The sequence below is a fragment of the Carex rostrata genome, chromosome 11 (genome assembly GCF_964058835.1).
Source record: "Carex rostrata chromosome 11, lpCarRost1.2, whole genome shotgun sequence".
NCBI lineage: Eukaryota > Viridiplantae > Streptophyta > Magnoliopsida > Poales > Cyperaceae > Carex > Carex rostrata.
Genome location: NC_135928.1, coordinates 11,759,660 through 11,781,289, shown reverse-complemented (window position 1 = coordinate 11,781,289; position 21,630 = coordinate 11,759,660). Strand labels below are relative to the sequence as shown.

Here is a 21,630-nt window from a genome sequence, read left to right as displayed (position 1 = left end):
TCTGCTTGACACGTGGTAAAGTGTAATGGTGTCTTTTCTAGGCACAAGGGTGGGCACTTTTGTCTTTTTAGGCAAAAACGTGTGACGCCTAAAGGCATATAACATAGCGATGGTAACGTCTCTATCTTGTACCTCCCCACTAATCCGAATGCATATCCTCTGCATTAACTTAAAAAGGGAATATTTTCCGAATGCATATCCTCTGCGTTAACTTAAAAAGGAAATATTTTGAGTTAATGAATATCAACCGTCTGATTTTAAACAAAGTGAATCCAGCACCAACTTACAATATAGGGGATTTTTTAATATTAATGCATATTTAATCCGCATGAATCTTAAAACAAATCGAATGGTTGAAATTCATCAACTCAAAAGATTCCCTTTTGAGTTAATGCAGAGGTACGAATTCCACTAATCCACTATCGTATGATATTTTCTCATGCCAGTTGCGATCAGTCTCAATCTTATAATAAACCTCACTTGAAATATAAAGTTCTCCTAATTTAACCAAATTATTTTGATGAACAAATGTTTCCATTACCTAAAATAGTACTGTCACAATTTGCACAGCATATCTTACCTAAAATGATTTCTCCCTCGTTCTTCTGAACTGTGTTCTACCATATTTGCCAATGAAATTTCATTTCTTTCAGTTTATCAGACAATTTTAGTTCTGAAAATCATTGAACCCAATGAGATAACAAGTGATTGTTGAAATAAACATAGATTGACAAAATTGTGGACAGAATGTTACATTTCTTTAATACATCATAACTTAAATTTCAAAGAAAAGATTGAACATTGTTTGAGCTAAAAAATACAATACTTAGAAAATAAAGGCAATCTTCTATTTCCTGCGCTTGTATCTGAGAAAAAGAAACACGAGAACAAAAATAAGCATAAATTTCACTATATTACCTACTGTGTAAGAATTATGATACTTAACAATCATCCTTCCAAAAAAGTGAAAATGGCTATCTTAGCCAAGTAAGTTCGCTTTGTGTTTCAAAAGATAAGTATTACTTTTGTAATAACTTCAAGCTCTAAATTTTCTTTTCTTTTAGACATTTCTACTTTTCAAACTCTTGTATGATTTCTAGGGGATCATTACAGAAGCAGTCCCTGAAAATATTAACCCATTTACTGTTATGTTATCGGAAAATTCTCAGTTTGATCTGTGAACATATCAAGTTGACATCATTTTGGCCCAACAACACCTTTCAGTCTGAAAATGGATGCAGACCCCAATAGGAGTTGATGCGCAATAAAATGAATTCTTTTAGTGGCTATATCTTAATCAGTCAAAAAGAGGACCCATTTATGTCGCTGTGACTAGAATGAATATCTATTTTCTTGACAAAAGAAATATACTACACAGCAAACTACAATGTACTGTTTAGCCGATGAGTTGGAAACTTCAATACTATTAAAAAAAAAAATGGGGATTGAATGACGCTTCAAGGACCATCTGAGTAATTTACTCTATCTATTAGGTCGCAATATAGCAGTACTTAATTCATTCATAAAACTCAACTCAACAAAAGAAGGATCAATATCCAAGGGAAAAGATACAAAAACTACAGTTTGATCTGTGAACATATCAAGTTCACATCATTTTGGCCCAACAACACCTTTCAGTCTGAAAATGGATGCAGACCCCAGTAGTTGACACGGAATAAAATGATTTCTTTTAGTGGCTATATCTTAATCAGTCAAAAAGAGGACCCATTTATGTCACTGTGACTAGAATGAATATCTATTTTCTTGACAAAAAGAAAAATACTATATAGTAAACTACAATGTACTGTTTAGCCGATGAGTTGGAAACTTCAATACTATAAAAAAAAAATTGGGATTGAATGAAGCTTCAAGGACCATTTGTGTAATTTACTCTATCTATTAGGTCGTAATATAGCGGTACTTAATTCATTCATAAAATTCAACTTAACAAAAGAAGGATCAGTACCCAAGGGAAAAGATACAAAAACTACAGCATACCTCGATTGGCTCTTAAAAGAACTCTTGTGCTTCTTTTTCAGAGAATTGCCAGTGCCCTTTGTAAAGCCTCGTGCTTGTTTTCTGTCGCTCATGTCACTCTGAAAAAGTTCATGCATCTCCTCTCTCCTTGAAGACTGCTTGACAGGTTTCTTTAAAGACTTCTTCAGATTTCCAGCTCCACCCCCCTTCTTCATGGCTTTTACTGATTTTGCGCGTCTATAAGCGACATCAACAACTGATTGTCCCATCTTCTTTCCTCTCTCCTTCTAATTCAACAGAAAGACATAAAAGACAGCTCATTAAGAAGATTAATTTTGTATTTTGAAGAGAATTTTTTGAAGTTTAAACAACTTCCATACATCCTTGAATTAGACATAAAACTAAACAAGAGAAACAAAAGTTCAATAATTACAGTCAGCATTGCACACATTTGCAAATAACACCCGGCATATCTCACTATGCAGCAACCAACCAGCATTTTCAGCTCATTCACCGGCAAGTACCAAAACAAATGGTATAATGACGATGTTGGCCTGACTATAGTGACATCTTTATTCATAGACAGTAGTGAAATCAAATCAAGTCTAACTTTATTAGATTTCAATTCTGAAATTCTGCTCATTTAGATTTTAGCCTTCATCAATAGGTTATGGCATGATTCAATCAGGTTGAATGAAAAGGTCTCATCTAGATTTTAGACTTGCATGAACAGGTTATGTCGTGATTCAGTCAAGTTAAATGAAAAATGTCCAGGGTAATTTAGTCATTGTTGCTTGCCAAGCTACCCAAATCATGGCATACTCAGTTATGTTGACGATGCTAACATTCCTCTAATGGTATCTTTATTCAAAATCAGTAGTGAAATAAAATCAAGACAACGTTATTAGAAACTAGTCCTGAAATTTTACTCATTCAGATTTAGCCTTCCATTAATAGGTTATGGAATGTTTTAATCAAGTAACCGAAAAAGGTCCAGGGTAATTAAGTCAGTGCAGCTTGACATAATTTTAAATATTGTTATTTCCAGTTCATAAGAACCATGATGGGAAGATTGCAGATTTCAGAAACTTCTGGTGTTATTTGCACCACACGAGGTGTTATTGCAATTTGCAAAATACCACTAAATGCATGTTTGTATGGATATGGAAGGGAAAAACCCAGCAAACAAAAATTATCACTGTAAAAAAATTTAAAGAATTTAGAATATTTATGGAAACCTGATTATCATCATCTTCTCTCTCATTATCCACCATTTCTCTTCGTGCCTCCAATTTTCGGCGCATTTTGCGAGGAAGATTTTTCTGCACAAATATAAAATGTGCAAGGCGATATATATGTATCAAGCACTAAAATAAAGGTACACTAACAATTAGCAAAAGAGAAATTCAACAAATAAAAACCACATACTTCCCGCTCCCTTTTCCTCTTCTCTTTATGTCGCAACTCCTCTGCTTGCTCTGCACTCATCACCTTGTTTGGAGTACCTTCATTCAGTGATACCTACACCGATATAAAAAATAATAATAAGGGAAATAATAGAATAAACTGCCATTAGAATTTTGGCACAGCTAAATTTTACATAACAGTAATACATGATTTATATAACAAATATTGACATATAAAAACAACACATTTATTCTGTAGAAGGAAAAAGAAAGAGTTCAAATGTTTCCATATCCATGCGTTCGCTTTTTTATATCCATAATAACAAAATTTTCTGAAATAAAAAAAAAAAAACACTAGATGAAACTAGATTACTCTGCATTTCAACTTTGTTTTAATGGGAACCAAAAACTTGGAAAATCAACATCCATAAAGTGCCCATCGGTTGAAATTTTTTACAAGCCCTTGATGCCAATCAAAACAAGGTCAAAATATGGCTATTTCCCATCAGTTGAAGTGACATCACATCTAATGGTTTTATTTTGAAAGTTCAGTTTTAGATTCTCAGTTATTGAGAAGGCACAAAACAAAACAACAACAAAGGTAGTCAAGAGAGTGAACAAATAAACTACATCTGGTGCTTTTGTTGCATTTGCCAAAGCCTTCTTTTCCTTTTCAGTTGCAAACCAGGTTCTCTTAGGTCGCGAGTATATTTCGTCCTTATGAGCGATCAGATTTTCTGCCTATCATATCAATTCAAATTAGAATAAGAAAATCTTACAAATAACTTCCTGCCTGAACTTGATGTCAGGGCACACACATGCAAGAGTAAGGAATCTAAATTTGAAATTAACCTACCAGTTCACACTAAAAACAGAAATAGCATAACATTTATACCAAGGATCTAGTTCTTCAGATGAAAATTATTCTTTTCTGAATAGTATATAGGATAGCAAATGCTGTTTTGAAATTTATGATCAGAAATCGTCCATAAAGTTTCCTATGAGTAAAAGTAATCACCTTTGCAGCTTCCATTTCAGCTTTCCGAAAAATCATTTCTTCCCTGGAATCAAAAGAAATAAAAAATATATTAGGCAATAACTACATATTATCATTTATTAATACTCTGGAGAATTAAAAATATGGACCTCTCTTCTTGAAAGATATTGGAAATCTGATCCTCCATTTCGTCAATTAATTTACACCATTCAGATACTGGTTTCTCAGCAACAAGTCGATTTTTCAGTTGAGATCCAGCCTTTTTTGCCTACACCAGAGTATGTGTCATGTAAGCCCATAACAAGATTAAAAAACAGGGAAGTACATAAAAGTCCCTCTTATGATGTTTCATAAACTCAGCCTACTTGTGTGTTGCCTCACATAACATGAGAAGAAAATAATATTCATGGCAATGAACCAGGTTTGTTTAGGCCAGCAACATGAGAATATTATAAAAGTCTCAAATCTAACTTAACCCACCCGCAGGTACAAAGCACCAAAATCAACTATTATACTAGTGCATCCATGAAATCTGGAATTAGCCCATAATAAGCAAAATTATAAGTTTGTAAAATTATGAGCAAAAAAATTAATTATTTATTTTTTCATATATTTTGAATGCAAAGATAGGAAAAAAATGAGCCCAAGCCTTCACTTTAAGAAAGTACCAATTATAATTCTTCACAAATCAAGTAATATAACAACTGCTATCTTAACTCAATTAGACCTGCCAGCAGATAAATATCCTAACCAAAATCCCAGCCATTCATTTTTAATTAAAAAAGAAAAGAGAAGGAAAAATAATAAAATTAAATGCTATTTGGGTCAAGCCTGGATCAGTATTAGCCAGGTCAAGAACTTACAATGGCCCTCAAGAGAGATCGATCATCATCTGTGACAAATGTAACAGCGTATCCTTCCCTACCAGCTCGAGCCGTCCTTCCAACACGATGCAGATACCTGCACAGATCAACAGAAGAATAGCATAATATAGCTAGATATGCACAGGGATACTAGTGTCATACCATATTGCATGGTCAACAATTCATAATATAGCTAGATATGCACAGGGATACTAATGTCATACCATATTGCATGGTCAACAATTCTTTATTCTCTCTCTCTCTCTCTCTCTCTTTTTAATTTTCTTTTGTTCAGTTTTGATTTTTGAGTGTATTCAGGCTTGTAGTGTTGTCTATACATCTTTCGCAGTTAACAAAGACAATTAGGAAGCATCCAAGTTTTATAATAGAATATAAAAAATTCTCTCTTACTAACATTTTGACATCTCGAGGGCAGGAGAAATTGATGACTGTTTGAACTCCAACTATATCAAGCCCCTATAAACACATTGTTTGAGTATAATTAAAGGCTAGAAAATAAATAGAAGTTATATTTTTAAATCAAGGTACCTGGTATAATTTCTACAGTGCAAGGTCAAAACCTCCGATAAGAAATGTAGAAAAACAGCAAGAAGTTCTAACTTACGCGGGCTGCAACATCAGTAGCAATTAGGAAATCCGCTTCTTGCCTTCTAAAAAGCTCCAATGCCTACATTGGAAATACAATAAAGAAATTAAAAATGACCTTGGTAAATTCTTAAATTATTATACACAGTCCAGTATTTTCAATATTACAAAACCGCTAGAAACGAGTAAACATAGGTATATAATAGCCAAATTATACTTACTTCAAGGCGCTGTGTCTGTGTAAGATTGCCGTGGAGCTCAGCAGCCTTCATCCCCGCTAAGCCGAATAATATTTTCAGCCTATGTGCAGCTTTCTTTGTTCCACTGTACAAGTATTCAACAAATAAATGAATAAACAGAAACAAAGTGGAATACCAAAGTTTGGTCAATCCCTCGATGCGAAGCAGAACCAAAAGGGTGAAACTTGAACACAGTGCATAGAAAGCATATGGATGCACGGTAAAATAAATAACAAAAAGGGAATCACAACCTGAAGATAATCACTTTTTGCTTAAAGGTCTTGGAACATAGCGCAAGTAGAACAGCCTCTCGATTTACTTCACGTGCCCTTCTTATTCTAACAACCCTATTTAGGACAAAAACAAGACATCAAATCAAACAACTTTACACTGATTCAATGTATGACACTGCTTACAACAGTAGTTATTTTAGAAACATTCTGGTGGCGCTGAACTTTTCTAAAAAGTGGAATCAAAGACAATCTGAGTAGCCATTGTACAGATTACAAACCAACTTGGAAACCAAGAGTATCATAAAAGATGGTAGATTGAAAACGTGCCGAGCTTACTCTTCAGTCAAAGATTTTGGACGTCTCAGGGATGGATCAGCCTCAAGCCGCACCGGTTTATTCAAAGAGAGCTGGACGAGTGAATCCACTTCTTCAGTCATGGTGGCAGAGAAAAGCATAGTCTGTCTCCTTTTTGGACAAAACTTAATCTACATATTAAGAATATTAATGCAAGATCCAAATCACCAAAAGCTAATAAATGACAAGGTAAATAGACAGATATTGGTCCAATAAATACAAAAATAGATATCACATATAAAACCAGATAGAAAGTCATACCAATTCTTGAATTTCAGCACTGAAACCCAACTCGAGAAGCCGATCTGCCTCATCAAGAATCAAAATGGCAAGATCTTCCAGCCCAACTGACAATGAATTTCGCAAATGATCGATTATTCGACCTGGGGTGGCTACTACAATATCTGGCATCGATCTCAAGGCAGCCTCTTGCATCTGGAAAAGGACAATAAAACTTAAACAAGGGTAGGATGGGCTTCTACTTTTTAATTTTAGTATCTAGTTGAGCCTGTATTCGAACAGCATATATAACAACTGCTTCTGGATTTAAAAAATAAGACCCCATACCAGAAATCCACAAACAAGGCCCTTTCAGTTTATCACATTTGAAACCTATGTCAGTGATATGTTCTACAATTAAAAAAACCTAGCAAATGAATAATCAACTAACATATACCAAAGAAAGATCACAATCAATTGGAGACGAAAAAGTTAAATGATATAAAGACATCAACTGCATACCTTCGTTGAAAGCCCGCCAACAACAAGGCAACATCTAATATCAGTAAATTGTGCAAGTTTCTCTATCATGCTATGGATCCTACACAATGGTGGTTAAAAAAAAAGATGAGAACCACAAAAATTCAAGGACAGAGAAAAAGAGAGAGAGAGAGTGTCTGTTAGGAACAAAACGCACTGTACAGCTAACTCCCTTGCTGGAGTAAGGATAAGAACTCTTATTGCAGGCATGCGCTTTGGACGATAAAGAAGGCGCTCCAATGCTGGCAGACTGAAAGCTGCTGTCTGAACCAAACATATTAAGAAGTCAAAAAAATAATTCTATATTGACTTGGATATAAAACTAATTTCAGTTAAGGTTTTTGGGGCTTCTGCAGGTCAGGACTTGTAGCATAGCCATGCTGCCACCAGTAGGAATATATTCACAGTTATGCTTCTGTAGGTCAACCTGATCTGGCTGGGTCCAAACCAACCTGTTTAAGCTTCATTTCACTTTTTTCCCAAATAAATAGATAGACCAAACCCAAATTGGCACATATGAAAGATTAATAAAAGAAAGATCAAAACCTAATGTGAACCATAACCAGTGAAATTTTGCTTGCATTTCTGAGCTAACTTTCTTTGAAAAATATTTTTGAAGGCATGGAACCTCGTCAATGTGCTTTTCTTTATTAAAGGGCACATATATAGAAAAAAAAAAAACCCATTGGCACCCACAGGTCCAGTCAGGTCTACTTATGGAAAATGTACTCCTACTTTTACAAACAGAAGGAAAAAGCAGGGAGAAAGGAAGTTGTGTATGAGTTCACCTTTCCTGAGCCAGTTATCGCGCTGCCACATATATCTCGACCAGATAATGCTAAAGGTATGCAAGCAGCCTGCATACATTGATAAAACAGCAATACCAATAAGAAAGACTATCAGTAGAGTTTCTCTCATATTAAAATATTCTGTCAGATCCTTTTGTTATTTTCGCTGCAGTTTGAGTTTCTACACAAGAGATGCATAAAAAAACTATGACATCAACATCTCTAATTCATTTATCAAAAATAGGATAAACAAATAGTAACCTTTAGGGTTGTATCTACAAACCTATTAAATTGATACAAAACATGACAATCTTAATCAATCCTAGCACATAAACAAAATAACCTGAATTGGAGTTGGTTTCTGGTATCCAAGTGATTCACAAGCTCGAAGCAAGGGACGAGACAGGTTCAGATCAAGAAAAGAATTTGCGTGAAAGGATGCTCCTTCCGAAGATGCAAAGAAAGTCGATGGGTCCAGTGCTTCAGCTTTCTGAGATCCCTGCATAGAATTGACACAAGAAAGCCTTCCTAATGGTACGGAACGGTAAAAAGCAACAATAATATAATTGATGAAGACATAACCTTAGCGTCTCACAAGAAAACCATCTAACTCACAGTGTTTGAATAATAAAAGTTAGAATCAATCAGGCTCAACAGAATATTAGCACATTGAAGTGGAATCACAAGATTAAAGGATGCACCAACTGGGATAATTACTTTTACCTTGGGACACTTATAAAGTGAATTGTTTTTCAAGAACTTAGAAACGGTCAAATCATTAACAATTAACGTTTAGATAAAAGGAAATGAGGATCTCATACCAGACCTTATTTCGACTCACATTTGCACATAGTGTGATGTTTGTGATTGCTTTCAATCTAATTCATGTATAGATATAGTATAAGTCCAAATAATCCAACTTAGTCTGACTCAGCATGTCTTATCATTTTCTGGGGTGTGCTTGATCTAAATACACCAACAAAAGACCTGACTGATTGTTTGGACAAAAAGGGAATACAGAGGATCAGTAAATCCCTATTGACTGGAACAGTTTATAACACTCTCAAGTCCAACTGCCAATTAGGAGGGAGCCTCAAAATTTCTGAAGATATTTAAGCCAATATTGAAGAAATCCAGTACATATATACTGGATTAAACTGAGAATCTTACCTTTTTAACAGATTCATCATCAGACGTGGTAACATCTCCATCCTCGTTTTCAGTGTCATCTTCTTCTTTCTCTCCCTCCTCCATCTCCTTTTCTCTATCTACTTCTTTTTCCTCTACCTCATCTTCTTCCTCTTCTTCTTCCTGCCCCTCCTCCTCCTCCTCTGCCTCACTACTGTCATCTTCATCTTCGTCATCGTCTTCCTCTTCCTCTTCATGCTCGCCAATTTCCTCGTGGTCGGGATGAGAGACAGGGGGACGCTCCTGGAGGGCACGAGAGATCTTGGAATCAACCGAGGTGGTTATTTCTTGCATGGGATCATCCACAGCCGAGCCCAAGTAAGCTGAGAACTCCCAAGGTGACTGCGGAAGCGGCCTTCCTACAGCTATCTCCTCCTCATCGGAGGAGCTGTCCGGGTCGAACCGGAAGTTGGGATCCATTTTCGGCGGTTCAGAAATTGCTTTCTGCTGAGACGGGAGGTAAGAGCGCAGAGAGAGAGAGAGAGAGGCCGAGGGTTTTTCGCTAGGGTTTTAGCGCCGGCGATTGAAAAAAATGGACGCCTCAGATTAATTCCATCCAGGCCAATCTCAATCCGGTGGCTGTTGAGGTTGTAGGAGGTATGCGTTGAGATTCGTGCAAGTGAAATGAACGGTATAGATTCACCACTTGCAACTCAGGTACTGGGGTGATACGGATTCCGACTTAAGTGTCGATTTGGGCTTCTAACAGATATGGTGATGGGCTTCATAACCTCTCTGCTTTTCGTGGGCCTCCATTTGAATACCATTCCAGGACGAAGTTGGGCTCTCTCAACCAATGTTAACATAATTCATTCCACTATAATATATCAGTTTAGATCCACACCATTCGAGATTTATACAGATTAGATATGCACGAATCTTGATACATAATAAAGGTTCCAATCAAACATCAGATCAAACTAATCGCTTAATTTATTTTCGAGTAAAGTGAGAACTAATCCCACTTCTCTCACATTTATTAGTGCTAACTCTATATCTTTAATAAAAAAAAAAAGATAGTTGTGTGGCTTTGCCTAGCATATTGAAAATGGTAGATGTGAGTCAATTGACCTTCATTTTTTTTATTTTTTATATAATTTTATTTATAATTTAGAATAAAATAATTGACCACTCCCATTTTTCACAAATTTTTTTTATATAATTGACTCCTATATAATTTTTTTGAAACGATTGACATAAGTATGATTTGCCTCTATATATGTTTGATTCTTATAGTTAGAAAGTTTGACTCCATCCTTACTTAGTATGTTCTTAATTCATCTCTTTTCTTTTTAGCAAGAAAATAATAGGAGAGAAAAGTTGTATGAATTTTCACGAAGCAGTCATTTTACTATATATAATACATTCAACAAAATTATTTTAAAATATTCTAATTAAAATGTAACATTTGAATACAAAATAGTCTATGCAAAAAAAAAAAAAAAACATACTTACACACAACATGGATGCAATTTAAAAAAAATTAAACATGATAATTAGTGTAGTGTTTTTGCTACCATTAATTGATTCGGCAATTTTAAATTACGAAGAAGCTTCTTTGCCTTATGGAACTAGGCCATTATTTTTTTGGCTTAGATAATTTATTCATAAATTGAACCAAATTCTTTGTTTGTAGTTTGATTTTGTTATAATATTGAAACAGTGGTGAAGTCCTTGTTATATATGGATAGCAATAAATAATTATGGAAATATATCGATGCTTACGTAGTTATTATAATTATGGACAGCAAACAAATATTAGATCAGTTGTTCCAAATTTATGATAAAGGCGGTGCAAACATAATTCAGTTGTTCCAAATTTAGAGCCGTTGGATATATCTTTTTATAAGCTTTGATCTCTGTGTATATATATATACACGTGGAAAGAATCAAGAACCCGCGCCTCATTCCAACGGCATTCTATTTTGATTTGGAAGCTCGAGAGTTTTCTTTCCCACAACTCCTGAAACGATCGAGGGAAAGAAAGAAACACTTGTCGAGTGCTCCATCAATTAGGCGAGAAATTAATGTCCGTATTATTCCTGTAAAATATGCATCTCATTTCATGGACTATAATGCGAGTACTAATGTACAATATGCATCTCATCTCATCTCATTCCTGTAAGGTTACATGAGTTTTGTAACAAATATAAAAACAAATGCAAAAGCTCAACCATCTGAGCATACGAAAGCAGCAAAAAGAAAGCCAAAATTGATAAAAAAAAATAAAATTAAATGGTTTCTGGATAGCTAACACCTGGTTCATTTTCCTTTTTCTGACAGCATCTTGCCTTATCAGAACTGCACATCTACCAGTCTGGTACTAAGTCGCATGTACCAATACCGAGATGCTTGTACCAGCACTAGTCTGGTACTGAATTGGTTGTACCAGTACCACAGTTTTTGTTGAGTTTATTGTCTGTGCTGCATCTCCTCCCTTGTCAATTGAAACCAATAACGTACCAAAGTAACCCGGTATTCCTTGACTTCGTACCAGTGCCTCTAAAGGTTTTAGGGTTTTGGTGATGGAATCCGCATCCTTTAGACCTGATCGCCATCTGACAATTCCTAACCATTCTTCGGGCTTGTGATCCTTGGATCTCCTTGCTGACAAATGACGATTGTCAGATGGTGATAAGGTACATGAGAGGACATGGAATCAGAAGGGCTTTTAGGGTGCAAATTTAACAACTGGTAGGAATCGGTGATGAATACTCTTGCTTGGCTTTATCTTTGAATTTGTCTCCTGTTTCCTGATAAAATTATTTAATTCTTGCAAAAGTAAAGATTATTGACTTCACTTTTGGTTGCAGAAAAAGGGGGAAAAGAAGATAAAAGATGGCACCTTTATGTCCAACTAATCACTCGAGTCCTCTGATGAAATCAAAAAATGAAATGGAAGCTGCTTTTCGTACCTCTTCTGATCTTGATGCCAAATACAGGAAGGAAAATAAATTACCGGTATCATATATGCATCTAGCAGTCTGTAAAGAAAACACAAGGCATCACCTTACAAAACACAGGTGTGTTTTTGTTTAAGCAATTTACTTTATTCTCTGAAATAACTTCTATTTTTAAGATTTAACTGGTATTTCACACCAAAGTATATGAAAATTTGGGCTTCTTTTAGCATGAAAACAGGGTCGATGTAGACCTAGAGGTGTTTTTTCTTTTGGTTTGTTTTATTTTTTGTTGAATTGGGGATGGGTGCTGAGTTTTAGGGTGTCACAAAGCTCTAAACAGTTTGCATGACAGAATATTTTTTTCCTTTTAATATATGAATAATACGGCAATAAGCAGATCTGAAAAGAGAAAGTTTGCTGATGCGATCAATGGGGAGGAAAGCAAATCACCAAAGAGGATATGCAGGGACTATACTGGTAATTTTTCGTAATTATGTTTTCTTTCAATCCATTTATGATTTTAGGTCCATTTGGAAAAGTATAAGCCTATTCCGTTTAGTCGAGTATTAGTACTTTTCTATCTTGTTTCCCCTGTGGAATATATAGTCCATTCCATTTTGCTTGGAACAGTCAAGGGCTAGTGATGTGATATGGGTACTGTACCAAGGGTTATTAACAAAGAACCGATCCAGATTGTTCATGGTTTCGGCGCCGAAGGGTACTTAGCCATTTTTTTATTTTCATATCCCATCTCCTCCATTTACAAACCGTGACCTACTCTCTCCCCCTCTCCTCCTCCAAAACCCTTTCCTTCTCCAAAACCCTAAACTGACAGGACTCTCTTTCTCCCTATCTTTTTCGTTGCCATCAAGCTGATGGCGGCTCTAACTCTCTCCCAACGGAACCCTTGTGCCGTGGCTCCCTCTCCTCCGTGGCCGACCTATCTCTCCCACCAAAACCCTAGCCATGGCTCTCTCTCCCAATAGGTTTGTTTTCTAATTTTTTATAGCAAATGTGAATTCGGAAAGGAAATGTCAATTGAAAATGCAAATGTGAATTCAGAATGAAAATGTGAATTTGAAATGTGCATTTGAAATGCAAATGTGAATTTGGAATGGAAATGTAAATTTGAAATGTGCATATTATGTCATGTTGCTCATGCAAGACATAATAAACGAACACATCGATGTTTTTCCGAACTTAAGGGTATATATGCATTTATATATTTTTCAAAAGTAATTAAACATTGTTGCTTCAAATATAATAAAATACACAATTAATTGTGCATGCTCTTCTATCTTTTAAAAAATGCAGAATATTCCCGCTAAACATACTGTACAACGCTTGGGCGACTTTCAGAAAATGTGGGTTCAAATTTTCCTAAATGAAGTAAAGCCGAGAAGAAGTACAACAATTTAGGATGTGATGTGTAAACTTAATTTGCATGAACATGAATTTTTTGTAATAATTTAGGATTTGTATATGATATTTAATTTAGGATGTGTATATCTATGATATACAATTTATGATGTGTAGTGATTTGTATGCATATATATTTCAATATTTGTATGTGATTTGTATTTGTAGCATATTGGGTCAGCATATTTATATGGAAGCTGGCCAAATAAATAAAATTTTATTTTTTAGATTCAACCAAACATCAGGATCGGTTATATTTTAAAAACCGATCTAGAAAACTATTTTTAATAAAAAAAAATTTCCAAAAATCTATCAAGATCGATTGTACAAGAAAACTGATCCAGATGCTAAACTATCAGGATCGGTTGTACATAACAACCGATCCTGATAGTTTAGCATCTCGATCGGTTGTTATGTACAACCGATCTTGATAGTGTAGCATATGGATCAGATTTGGTTTTTTAATTAAAACCGATACTAATAAAGAAGAATCTGGATCGGGTTTAATTAAAACCGATACTAATTATTTTTTTAATGGGTATTAAAAAACGGAGAAAAATACTATTAGGATCGGTTCTTAGGTATAACCGATCAAGATAAGTGCCTATTAAGATCAGTTGGTTAAAAAATAAAAAACCGATCCTGATAGTAATATACGTATATAACCGATTCTGATTCCTTATTTTCCACTAGTGTACGTACTTCCATGGAACTTTTCGTTTAGAACATATGAATGGAATTAGTTTGGATATTCCCCGTAAATTAAGTATGCTATGACCAAAATACAGATGTTTAAAAAATATATATGTAGGATGACTCAGTCGTAAATTGAATTCAGAAAATTTCTCCATATTACCCGAGATATAGAGTGCGTGACATAATTTACAAACTATTAGCAGATCGAACTGTGCAAGTGCCAAGCTACATTCTTTAATTTAATTACAGAAAATTCAATAGCAACTCAGTTGTCTTTCCATGCCAAATTCGATCGCTAGCTGTTAACTTGACTGCTTTGAAATGATCTGAGAATAGGGGTATATTCCATCCAATTACACATGTTAAGATTTTGCTATAAATATAGCAACTCAGAATCAGAGTTCTGCATATATAGAGAGCTAGAGGAACATAATATAAATTAATTGAAACCGATTATTATTTCTAACTCGAAGATGAGCTCTCCTTGTCGACCAAGGCCAACAAAACCACCAGTTAAGATACATTTTTCTTCTCCTTTTATCATTTTGTAAATATATATATGTGCAACAAGTTTTTAACATTTTATATATAGTTATCATCATCGATCATAAGTCATAATTACACAGACACACACACATCCTGGCCAATTTTGCTAATGACTTAATTTATTGCCGTTATATATATATTAACAGGTGAGGCACCCTGCATGCCCTGGGAAAGAGCGTTGCAAAATAAAATCATGCTATCACAATGCAGGGACTTAAAATTTCAGGATGCATGTCTCACACTTACAATGGGGAAAGATGCAATACTAAAAAGGGTGTGGTGTATACGTAACTCATTTGTTTATATGTTTATATGTATATATGTATATATGTATGTGTGTTGTAATTAAATAGTTAAATTGTTTTATCTACTGTAGCGCGCTGCATGTTCGATCTTCTTTGTATATATAGCTACATATTTGTATGTCTGCCAACATGATATGTGCATAAATATATGTAGTTCTAATTAGTTTACCTTTGTTTTTTGTTTTTTTATATGATAAATATATAGCTGTGGCTTTGTAGTTGATTCTAAGGACAATATGTAATGTTTTATATTGTATAAAAGGAAAAATGTCTATTTATTTCACTTAATTAATTTCTTGATATGTACATGTATTGTTGTCATGTGGCATATATATGTAGGTTAATTAAAATATTTAAATCACATATATTTGGTTAATAGCTAGCTAGCTTCCTACTTTATCATTGTCTGTTTTTACCTCAAGACCGCCCCCAAAAGGCCCAAACAAAGAATTGATTGTGAGTTGTTAATTACATAGCAAAATCCTAATATATATGCTTAAATTGTATGGAATATACGGTAAATTTCTTGTTTTTTAAAAAGCACTATTAAACTATTGAATTACTATCAAAAGTGCAGGTAATTTACAATATTTTTGTTGGTAATTTACACAAGTGAATGTGTTGATTTAATCGTTCATTTCTATTCAAATTAAGTACGACTGCATGTGTTTCAACAACTGAAGTTACTTGCGTAAGGTTAGTAAAACGATTAAATGGAAAATCCACACGCTTTAAGGTTATTAAAACAATATATATAAACTATAACATGAAGTTTATATATATATATTGACTCGAACCAGTCATTAATTTTATACATTGCATCTTAATGGGTCCTGAAGATCATTAATTTATGCGCGCACATGGAATTAAGTTGAACTATATATTTAAATAAAAGGCAATATAATATCTAATGTCAATATCTACGAGAATTTCCTTGGTCAAACATACAGAATTTCAAACTTAATTCTTGCTAACTTCTTTTGGGGGACCTTCTAATTATATATTTTCTTAACACTCAAGTCAGATAATTTAGAAACGAATCCGCGGGTATATATATATATAAGAAATTCAAGATTTACATAAAGTCAGAAGCAAATTCTTGGAAAATAAAGTCCCTATCAAACCAAATTAATATGTATATCCATGAATATTTATAACCTCGTCCTCGTCTTTTGAGTGGGCCAAGCATGATTAATTAATACTCGCGAGAATAGCAATCTTTATGTCTCAAACTATTGTAGAAGATTAAAACAAATTCATGCAGCACTGCAGCTGGAAACAAATTAAACATAAGTGGATATATGGATATTATCATAATCAGAAACGGAGTCAGACATTCAAATTATGGGAGTCAAACATGAATAGGATCTGTCATATAAAATTTTCACGATATAAATGAGGGTCAAAATTATCGTATCTATAACATTTTATTTTATACTATATAGAAAATTATGTATAAGTACAAAAAAAAAATCAAAATAAATGGAGGTCAATTGACCCCTATTTCTTGAATTTAGCTCTGTCTCTGATCATAACAAAACAAAACAAACTTGAAAATGATAAATGAATTAAAATGGAAAGATATGATTGTTTCCATTAGCACAAGATCTGCTATTCATATATTCACAAAGATACAGTACCCCTAAACAAAATTTGGAAAGATATGATTGTTTTCATTTTCATTGTCAAACTATAGAGGAAAAGGAGAAATGAAACGGAGGAAATGAAAAAATAAGGAAATAATTTAATTGTAAGAATCAGAGATAATTGTAAGAAGAAATAAGAAAACGGATTGCAAGGGATTCATTCAATTTTAATTGTGACAAATCATGTAGTTGTTTGTGTGGTGAGTATGTTTTCAACTAAATTTAGACTTTTACACATAAAATAGATGTATTTAATCAAAAGAAGACATATTATGTGATTGGAGGGCTAATATTTAATTTGAAAATTTATCTTTCAATCTCAACCGTTAACGTATCAGGACAACTACGTGCATAATATAAGAATGAAGACATACTAGTTCACAACATCCAAAGCCTTGAAACATATCTTCATGGGTCGATTATAACGATTATGTGTGGAGAACTACAGCTTGTTGGTTTTCTCCCATATCTTGACAAATGAGAAACCAATTGATCTGTTATATCTACTTGTATTGTATTTACCTTCAAAATTTGATAGCAAATGGACCAAACAGCTGCTTTAATACATTTTTCTTATGGCATATAATTTGTTTCTTCGGATCTTTTTTATACCGCCCGCATTATTTTCATTTCGTTACCTAACTAATTAGAACATTCAGTTCTCACGAGTAAACTAATTTACATGGAAAAAGCTGTTAATGCATGCTTACCTCATTTAGGTCATGCTAATTTCATATATTCCAATTTCAATCCGAACCGGTCATGAACAGGAATTTTGTTCATTAGCAGATCTTGCCAAGAGGTGAGAGTGGAGTTTTTAAGTGATCAAGTGGAGAGCAAAGGCGGTTTCGGGTTACACAGTTTCGGATTTGCAATTTTAATTGGGCTGAGATAACTATTTTTAGTTTGGGCCCATTAAGGGAAGCTACTGGTGGGCTATGAGGGCTAAGAATGGGCCTATATTATCTGAAAGTAGTTTTTCCTTTTTAAAGAAATATATATATATATATATATATATATCCATCACTACTTCATAATTTAAACATTTGCCCAATAAAAAATTTAAATTTATTTATTTTCCCATGTAAACGCACGACTTACTTTATTAATATCCCAGTTTTTTATCTCATCAATTCAAAATACATATTAATATTAATTAAAAAATTGACCACTATGCCCTTATCTTGAAAAATGCCTTAAAAACATAGTTCGGTTTCCCAAATTAAAATGTATGGTGTTGTTTAGTACCTGATCGAGCTCTAAAAATTTTCATTGAGTTTTTAGTGAATATCTCCTGAATTGTGTCTGGTCAATGGCTACTCGAAAAGATGAACAAAGGCAACGACAGCCTTGAGAGTCTCATTGCAATTATCTCCAAGGATCAATTGTAAATGGTCTCGTCAGAACCCTCAGCTCAATTTTCACCTTTCAAAATTTAAAAGAAATGTGCACAAAATTAAAATCTTGTTCAAGAAGCTAGTTTTAATGACAATAATGATGGACCATTTTGCCGTTTAATTCGCATAAAAAAATTGAACAAGAACTTTTAAATAAATTGGTTCGATCAGATTGTACAATGGCAAAGCAAGGTCACTTATTATTTCTAATGTCAGGCTGGATTTGGTTCCTTGATATATAAGAATTATTGCCAAAAAGATAAATTATAAGCAACAGTTTTCAACTACTTGTAATTAGATCCAATTTGACACTTGTACTTGTAATTAGATCCGTTAGTAAGATACAGAACAACATTACGAGCTTGATTAAGGAAATAAGTTACCCTTTTTAAGGGTTTATTCACTACGTCGACTTTACCGAGACCAATTCCCCTTGGTACGATTGAAGACAATGGTGCGATAACCACCATTAACGTCGGCAAATTGGAAATAAATCTGCTACGATCTTAAGGGATGGTAGGTTCCTACAATTCTAAATCCAACATTTCATTTTTTGAGTTGTACGAATCTCTATAGATGTTCTTTTTTATACACGAATCTCAAAACAAATAAAAGATTGGATTTAGAATTGTAGGGACCCTACAATCCTTAGGATCGTAGTAGAATTATTTCTCGGCAAATTAGATATTTTAGGGTTTTTAAAGTTCATCCTCACTGAGAAAAGATGTTTTCTTTGACAAAATTCCACTGGTCCCAACTGGACCATGGGACCAGTTTGTACTTTGTACTTTGTTAAAGAATAATCTATAAGAAAAAAAAACGTGGAAGGGTTTGTACTATGTACTTTGTACTTCCTACCACTTCCTCCATTAAAGAATAATCTAGAATAGATGAAAAATGTTAATTCAGAACAAAATTTTACTAAAGAATTTAAATTGTTGTCGCAAATTTGACGCCAAATACGCGAAATGCCTACTTTATTAATTATGTGTGTTCTCTTTCTCTCCTTTATTTTTTTTTGGTCTATATACTAAATGGAAAGGCTTATGATTGATAAATTGCCGCATATTGTTTATATATTAGTCACATATCCTCTCACCTTCCTTAATTGCTCAATCTTATCCCTTCTTCAATTGACAACGTAAGACCAGCTATATATTAGAAAATAATTAAGCTAAGTTCTTGAGTTCAGTCATTCTCTTTTGTTGTTTTTTGATGGTTTGCGTATTGTTGGGTTGATTTTTAGTAGTACAATTTGTACTTGTGCCTTTCTTTTTCTGAATATGGTCTACTTTATTCAATGTTATTCAAAAAGTCTCTCGTTGATACTGTCATGCTTTACTGCTAGCTAGCTGATTTTGGTTTGTTTTTTTCATGAATTAATTAGCTCATCTTATCTTAAAATATTACTTATTTCTTCTCGTAGAAAAGTTCACATTTTTTCTTAATTCTTCAATTTTTTTTTGTTTGTGACAAATTTATGCTCTCAAACTTCTAATCTAGACAAATAAAACTCCAACCGCTGATTTATCATAACTATGTGACGTGAAATTACCATATATAGCACCATTAATAAATTTATTCTTAACCCAATATTATCTTATAAATTTTAACATTCAACAAGTAATTAATATTAATTGTGATTAATTGTGATTTGTTACATCATGTGGTTTACTAGTTTTTATAAATAAATTAAATAATAATATCAATTATAATTATTTATAGAACTAGCTTTTACAATAGAAAATTAAGTACAAGGTATAATTAACTGGAACTGAAATTAAGTATGATAAAAAAAAACCCCAAGAAATTTGCCATACATAACTTTCCTTATTTGATATTGTATTAATTTAGAAAATAACTATTTTAGAAAAAACTAAAATTAATCTTCCAAAAATCTGATTCTTATTATTGGAAAGTGTTTCTCGGTGCTCTTAAAGGATGTTGATAATTGATAAGTCATCAAAGCCCACTTCTCTTATTCGCTACTAAATCCAAATAAACTAAATTTTATATATCTCCAACAGAAAACAAATCCAAGACTCCATAGAATCTGTTTTGCGCACTAGCACCAGCACGACGGAGGTTGAGGTGTGATCTTTCTGGCCATCCAACCTCGACCGGGAGTTTTGCCTGATTGATGAGGCAATAAAAGGGAAGTATCACCTGGTGGCATTTGACACTTAATTTAAGCTAGCTCCAGACAAGAAAAATATGGTTAATTAAGATTCGCATCTCCTAACAAGAGATATTGCGCTATTAAGCCAAGCATCGATAAAGGCGATTTAAGGCAGCTAGGTCTAACACTCTCGGCCAATGATTGTTAAATTGCCTTGTACTAAGGAGTGCGGCGGGTTGTGGTCCCTATTGTCAGACAAGAACTACAACTTGTTGATTTTCTCCCATATCTTGACAAATGAGAAACCAATTGATCTGTTATATCTACTTGTATTGTATTTACCTTCAAAATTTGATAGCAAATGGTCCAAACAGCTGCTTTAATACATTTTTCTTATGGCATACAAATTAATGCATGACATAATTTGTATCTTCGGATCATTTTTTATACCGCCCTCATTATTTTCGTTCGTTACCTAACTATAATTAGAACGTTCAGTTCTCATGAGTAAACTAATTAATTTACATGGAAAGAGCTGTTAATGCATGCTTACCGCATTATTTCCAAGGGACAAAAAGCTGGTGGCAATATAATATTCACAACTATAAACACATCTTTGTTTCTTTATTTTTTTTAGATAAAATGGGGTTCAAGTTTTTCAACTTGAAAATGGTCATAAGGGATCTTTAGTCAGATTTCAAATCTATGACATTCCACACAAAAAAATAAAAATATAATTGAAGTGGAGCTCTAGGATCGGTGGATTTCGTCAAATCTGTTATCTTTCGTCTTTTGTCAGATTTTAAAAGGCAGTTATGTCAATCTCTAGAATCGGTGAAGCTTTTTTTTTCTAAAAAACAAACTAATGATACTTGTTTTCTTAAAATAATTAAAATTGATTATATTTAAAAAAAAATCATAAGTTGCAACGGGGTGGGGTTTCATGATGCATAACCGCATTACAAGGCCTTTCCTTTTTTATTTACAGTTTTTTTTTCCTTTAGGTTTTTGAAATGGAAATTAATCTAACGGACCGAGCAAGTAATTATAAATAAATATAATCAAATAAATAATTTAGAAAATCAAACTAAAAATGGCAAGTTTAGTATTTATTTTTATTTCTGTTATATTAATTGGTTCAGAAAACTCTTTTTTCCTATTAAGTATATAATGATTCAAAATTATACAA

General features: G+C 33.5%; 1 protein-coding gene across 2 annotated transcripts; it reads right to left on the bottom strand.

Annotated features, from left to right (window-relative positions):
* Positions 1-652: 652 nt before the first annotated feature.
* LOC144561564 (DEA(D/H)-box RNA helicase family protein) lies at positions 653-9,941 on the bottom strand. Of its 2 annotated transcripts, none has more exons than XM_078310542.1 (19): positions 9,393-9,941; positions 8,566-8,721; positions 8,223-8,291; positions 7,592-7,698; positions 7,417-7,495; positions 6,937-7,110; positions 6,658-6,806; positions 6,340-6,435; positions 6,071-6,173; positions 5,869-5,931; positions 5,659-5,720; positions 5,244-5,340; positions 4,530-4,648; positions 4,402-4,444; positions 4,014-4,124; positions 3,406-3,498; positions 3,216-3,299; positions 1,999-2,264; positions 653-866 (listed from the first exon to the last, which is right to left on the bottom strand). In XM_078310542.1, the coding sequence occupies exons 1-19, from the start codon at positions 9,828-9,830 to the stop codon at positions 848-850; spliced, it is 2,328 nt and encodes a 775-aa protein (XP_078166668.1). In that variant the 5' UTR covers positions 9,831-9,941; the 3' UTR covers positions 653-847. The 2 variants fall into 2 exon arrangements, with proteins under 2 accessions (XP_078166668.1, XP_078166669.1); XM_078310543.1 differs by having other exon boundaries at positions 1,999-2,261.
* Positions 9,942-21,630: the final 11,689 nt, after the last annotated feature.

Coding starts and splice junctions, on each gene's coding strand:
- LOC144561564 (XM_078310542.1), bottom strand. CDS start 9,830: ATGGATCCCAACTTCCGGTTCGACCCGGACAGCTCCTCCGATGAGGAG. Junction 8,722..9,392: donor ATGATGAATCTGTTAAAAAG/GTAAGATTCTCA, acceptor AATTCTATGCAG/GGATCTCAGAAAGCTGAAGC. Junction 6,807..6,936: donor GTGCTGAAATTCAAGAATTG/GTATGACTTTCT, acceptor CTTAATATGTAG/ATTAAGTTTTGTCCAAAAAG.